General features: G+C 36.6%; 1 protein-coding gene across 3 annotated transcripts in view; it reads right to left on the bottom strand.

The window, feature by feature from the left end:
* Positions 1 to 6157, bottom strand: part of LOC106873556 (KICSTOR complex protein SZT2-like) — an 84303-nt gene that overhangs the window by 52437 nt on the left and 25709 nt on the right. For all 3 annotated transcript variants that reach the window (XM_052974310.1, XM_052974312.1, XM_052974311.1), the window contains exons 16-18: positions 5178 to 5345; positions 2441 to 2644; positions 1678 to 1811 (exon numbers count right to left, since the gene is read on the bottom strand). In XM_052974310.1, coding sequence (XP_052830270.1) covers positions 1678 to 1811; positions 2441 to 2644; positions 5178 to 5345 — 506 coding nt within the window. The remainder of the gene's footprint in view (positions 1 to 1677; positions 1812 to 2440; positions 2645 to 5177; positions 5346 to 6157) is intronic.

Below are 6157 nucleotides of genomic sequence, written 5' to 3'. Positions count from 1 at the left end.
ATATATATATATATATATATATATATATATACAGTTCCCTGATTTGATACAGTATATATGTGTACACGTGTGTGTGTGTGTGTGTGTGTGTGTGTGTGTGTGTGCCTGTGCATTTCTCCAGTATGTGTGTTTGTTCCCCCACCTTCACTGCTTCACGACTAGTGTTGGTTTGTTTATGTTCTAGTAAATTAGAAGTTCAGGGACTGATAGAATAAGTACCAGACTTCAAAATTAAAAAAAAAAGAAACTTGGGTCAGTTTGATTGACTAAATCCCTTCAAGGCAGTGCCCCAGCATGGCTGCAGTTCAATAACTGAGACAAGTAAAAGAGAAAAAGTAAGATACACTGATAGATAATTAAGGAGAGAAAAATAATAAGAGACATTTTACTAGGTAATTTATGAGTAGGAATACAAAAATAAGTCAAGGTTATCACTTTTAGCGGTGACATATGTACATATTCACAAATCACAAATCAAGGCGTAATAACACAAAAATAAGGCAAACCTTATAGTATGTTGGTAAACATGAGAAGAAACTAAGGAACACTTGAGAATATGGGAACACATTAAATAATAGGGTGATATTTCACCAAACAATGTTGTCGCAAAATAGATATCATTTTGATGGTCATGGTGATGGTAATAATTATGGTTGCTGCTGCTGCTGCTGCTACCATTGCCAACAATGCCACCGCAATAACAATGATTCAATTTCTTCAACCCCAGTGCTCAATTGGTGTTTGTTTTAACAACCCCAAAAGACTGAAAGGCAAAGCTGGCCTTAGTAGAATTTGAACTCAGAATTTTATGATAGAAGAAATGGCACTAAGTATTTTTTTTTTTTTTTGTCTGGTGTGCTGATTTTGCCAGCATGCCACCTTAACAATAATAATGATAATTATTTCAAATTTTGGCACCTGGCCAGCAGTTTTGAGGGTTAGTTGATGAGGGTTAGTTGATAGCATCAACCTCAGTACTTGACAGTTAATCTAATTTTATGAATCTCAAAAGGATGAAAGGGCAATGTTGAATTTGTACTCAGGATGCAAAGAGCTAGAAGTATCACTCATTTGATGTGCTCATGATTCTGCCAATACTAACAACAACAAATAATAATAATAATAATCTTTTTTACTATAGGCACAAGACCTGAAATTTGGTGAGAGAGAGACAGTCGATTATATCAAGCCCAGTGCTCAACTGGTACTTATTTTATCAGCCCTGAAAGGATGAAAGGCAAAGTTGGCCTCTGCAGAATTTGAACTCAGAACATAAAGGCAGATGAAATGCTGCTAAGCATTTTGCCCGGTGTGCTAACAGTTCTGCCAGCTCACCATCCTCAATATTAATACTAATAATAATAACAACAATAAAATAATAATGGTTTCTGATTTAGGTGCAAGATCAACAATTTTGACAAGAATTCAGTCAATTTCATTGACCCTCAGTGCCTGATTAATACTTTATTTTATCAGCCTCAGCAGGATTTGAACTCAGAACATAAATAGCTGGAATAAATACTGCAAAACATGACATTTTTTTTTTTGTCTGAGACTAACAATTCTGCAGACTTGCCACCTTGATGATAACGATCATGGTGATGATGATGATGATGATGATAAACCTGATCCTTGTTTTGTACAAGATAAATCCTGATGGAGATTTTGGTTACCTACCTTTGTCGTGTCTTTTGAGGAAGGTGTTGAAATTGGTGGCTTTGACTTATCTTTGAAAAGGGATTTGGCAGATATCTTGGATTGGATAGTTAACTTCCTGGAAGCGACTTGCAATTTCTCTTCATTTTCTCTCACTAATGTCAAAAGTTAACCAAATTTATAGATGCATTAATAATAATAAAATGAAAGAACATTTGGAACTGAAACTTTCAATACTTATCACAGTTGGAATAATTCTTTCTTTCTGAATTGAATTTTCAAGTATTCATGTTTTCTCTTTGGTATTTATACCCTTGGCTGAAACACACTAGAGAAATGGACACGCACACATACACACACGCGCACACACATGTAAGTATACATATATGCTGTATCAGATCAGGGAACTGTATATCATCATTCAACATCCGTTTTCCATGCTGGCATGGGCTGGACGGTTGGTTTGACTGAGGTCTGGAGAGCCAGCAGCTGCACCATTGACTTTTCACCATCCCACTTCCATCGATGGATCACCCCTTCCTTTCTCATTCATATGTTGTGACGGAGAAATACACAAGAGTATTATGATAGTAGATTATTATAGTAGAAGATACATGATGTTCTCTTTGCCACTTCCTCTTTCTCATTGCTATTACTTTCTCTCACTCCCTCTCAGTCATGGCTATTACTCTCACTATTCGTCATTCATTGAATTACTATTTTCTCTCCTCTGCCTTCACCATTCACTCCTACAGCATGAAGGTAAATCATTTCAGTAACATACCTTTTACAACGGATGGAGAACAAGGTTCAGAGAAAGATGGTAGCAAATCATGAGAGGCCTGGCAGATAGGAAAATTCAGCAGCTTGAACTCAGAAATAACATCACACAAAGCGCACTGTATTGACGTGTGAAGTTTCTCCCGTAAATTGTGTACATCAGCATTGCCACGTTGCCATATTCGAAAACGAATGTAACGATTTAAACCTGGAGAACAGAAAAAGAAAATTACAGATCAAATAAAATATAGGAAGAAATGGATTGGGATGATTGAATGCAAGAAGCTGTTTGAGTATTAATGATTTGACATGGCTGACTGAAAACTGTACCTGTTTTTGGCAACAGTACTTCTTTGGTGCTGGGGGCAAGCACACACAGACACATGCATGCACACATGCATGCACACATGCATGCACACATGCATGCAAAAATAAATTCATACAGCTAAAAAAAATGAGAGACGTTACAATTTATTAATTAATTTATGTCCTAAGTGACATAAACACTTTCTCTGTTCTAATACACAAAACAAAGAATATGCTAACACACAAAACAAAGAGAGAGAGAGAGAGAGAGAGAGAGAAAGAAAGGTGAGAAAGGTGAGAGAAGATGAGACGGAGAGTGAGGAAGTACAAGAGAACCATTAAAAACCCAAATCAATGTCATATTAATGATGCCAAATAAGTGGCACCAATATGGCTGTACCAAAATGTCTCATAGTCAGGAAGAATTGGTTCAACAGGGGAATAATATATATTCTTTCAAAGAATTTTGTATGTTTGTATTTATGGGTTGGGTGTAGACATAGTCATATGGTTCAGAAGTGTTCTGGTTCACACTGTTGTTCGCAGCATGTTGGGCAAGTGTCTTTTAGCCATAGCCTGGGCACAACCAAAGTTTTGTAAGTGAAATTTGCCAGATAGAAACAGTGTGGAAACTACTCAGATGTATGTGGATACATATTTGTGTACAGACAATATTCCATGAAAACATGCCCAGCCAAGGGGTAATGCTATCTTACTTTGAGACAGGTGAAGTTTAGTGACAAGAAAGGCATCCTACCATAGAAAAATCTGTCTCAACAAAATCTAACTAACCTATGCAAGCATAGAAAACTGGACGAGTACCCACCACCAAGGAGATCCAACACAGATTAAAACCACGTGGTCTTGTAGCTAGGGTGGCAGTTGTTATCTCCTGCTTGTAATAAATATTGAGTGCGAGAAACGCACTGAACAAACAAGCTGGAGGAGATGTCTTCCTGGGGTTAAATAGCAGTATCATTGTCTCTTACAGGACAGCCACATTAAAGTGGACATTATCATTACTTTGTGGTTCCTATACCATTACTATCTCAAACAGAGATTTTCTAACAGACTAGTTTCCTAGTTACAAAATCAGTGATTGTATGACACTGTGTTTTACATATTTGCAAGCGAGGTTAACCTGCTGTCATGCCTGGCAAACAAGTACCCACCACTAATGAGAGCCAATGCAGATCAAAACCATGTGATCTGGTGGTCTCAGAACTAGGGTAGCAGGAGTTATCTCCTGCTTGCAATAAATATTGAGTGCGAGAAGCACATTGAATAAACCAGCTGGAAGAGATGTTTTCCTGGGGTTAAAATGACAATATCAATGGCTCTTAGAGGACAGCCACATTAAAGTAGCAATTGTATAACACTGTGTTTTATATATCTTGCAAGTGAGGTTAACCTCCTGCCATGCCTGACAAACAAGTACCCGCCACCAAGGAGATCCAACGCAAATCAAAACCATTTGGTTTGGTGGTCTCAGAACTAGGGTACCAGGAGTTATCTCCTGTTTGTAATAAATATTGAGTGCGAGAAGCACACTAAATAAACCAGCTGGAGGAGATGTCTTCCTGGGGTTAAATAGCAGTATCGTCATCTCTTAGAGGACAGCCACATAAAAGTGGCCATTATCAATAAAACAATGATGATTATCCATATAAAATATATATCTCTCATAATCTTTTATTTCTCAACATCAACATCAGTAATCTTCTCTAAGAAGATTTTACTGTTGATCTTATTCAAGTTGATTTTACCTTTCATCTTTCTAGTTTGATAAAATGAAATAGCAATCAAGTAATAGGTATGAACGAGGCTGAGTCAATCAGCTGTTCCCTCCTTCATAAAATATTAGAAATCATGCTTATAAAATCAAAAAGCAACACAGCACCCATGACTTTCAGAAACATCTTTGCATGCTTAGAATAGTTGAAGCCTGGAATAAACTACTTGCATCAGTTGTTAGCTGTCAAGACACTACATCCTTCAAAACTTCTACGCTTCTTGAAATTTGCCAACAGTACACCTGATGCCCCAGCTCCCATTTCTTTCTTTTTTTTTGTTAAGACTTCATTGTTCACTTCCTGTACATATTCTCTGTACTGTTCATGTAGTTTTGGTTACTTCTTCTGATGAGTTGTAGTGCACTGTATACAATTAACATATTTTAATGTGTATAAGGAACCCCTAATTTTTGGGGCTTAAAATTTGGTAAAAAGGTTCTGTAAGGGATTATAATACTATCCATGTATAAGAAACTCCCATATTTTTTTAACCTAATTTTTGACAAAAAAGGGTTCCTTATACACGTTAAATATAGTAGTTCATTATTATTATTATTATTATTATTATTATTATTATTATTATATCAATATTCAGGGCAAAACTAAGGACCTGATAAGAAGCAACAAATATTTAAAACATACCGGTTCTTGGTGCTGGTAATTTTTCAAGTAGTACTGACTCTATGAGGGAAAGGTATTTTTCAGGTGGAACCATGTCATCGTAAACGAGCTGCAGAGGTTTCTGGCATCCAGTAAATTTGATTTCTTGTTCATGTTCATCAACAAATGCCATTGCAATACATGCAATTCCTAAAAATGAAATTTAGTGTATAAATTTAAGGAAAAAACAAAAAAAACTGGCAACTACACAGTGTCAGGCTCAGTCCCACTGTGTGGCATTTTGGGTAAGTAACTTCGAACAAATTAGTATAGTAGATTGCCTTCTACTATAGCTCCTAGTCAACCAATGCCTTATGGGTGAATTTGGTAGAAGCAGAGCAAAAAAGCCCCTTATATATACATATGTCTATATATTTATTTTTCTTTCTCTTGTTTCAGTCATTTGTTTGTGGCCATGCTGGACACTACCTTGAAGAATTTTAGTTGAAAAAAATCAACCTCAGTACATATTTTTTTGTTAAGCCTGATGCTTATTCTATTAACCTCTTTTGCCACACTGCTATGCTAGGGGAATGTAAACACACAACACCAATTGTCAAGCAGTGGTCGGAGGGGACAAATACTTACACCAAAACACACACACACACACATATGATGAGCTTCTTTCAGTTTCTGTCTACCAAATCCACTTACAAGGCTTTGGTTGGCTTGAAGCTCTATTAGATGCCCAAATTGCAACGCAGTGGAGCCATGTGTTTGGGAAACCAATTTCTTACCACGCAGCCACACTAAAGCCTCTATTTGCCAAAAGGTTTGCAAGGCACCAGCAGGCCTCAAGAGACACATGCATGTCCATAGAACATAATTACTGCTTTATTTCATTGAGCCCTTATTTGTTGTTCATGACAAGAGAATCCATCTGTATGTATGTATGTATGTGTGTGTGTGTGTGTGTGTGTGTGTATATATATATATATATATATATATATATATATATATAT

The sequence above is a fragment of the Octopus bimaculoides genome, chromosome 18 (assembly GCF_001194135.2).
Source record: "Octopus bimaculoides isolate UCB-OBI-ISO-001 chromosome 18, ASM119413v2, whole genome shotgun sequence".
Classification (NCBI taxonomy): domain Eukaryota; kingdom Metazoa; phylum Mollusca; class Cephalopoda; order Octopoda; family Octopodidae; genus Octopus; species Octopus bimaculoides.
This window is presented reverse-complemented; position numbering and strand designations above follow the sequence as displayed.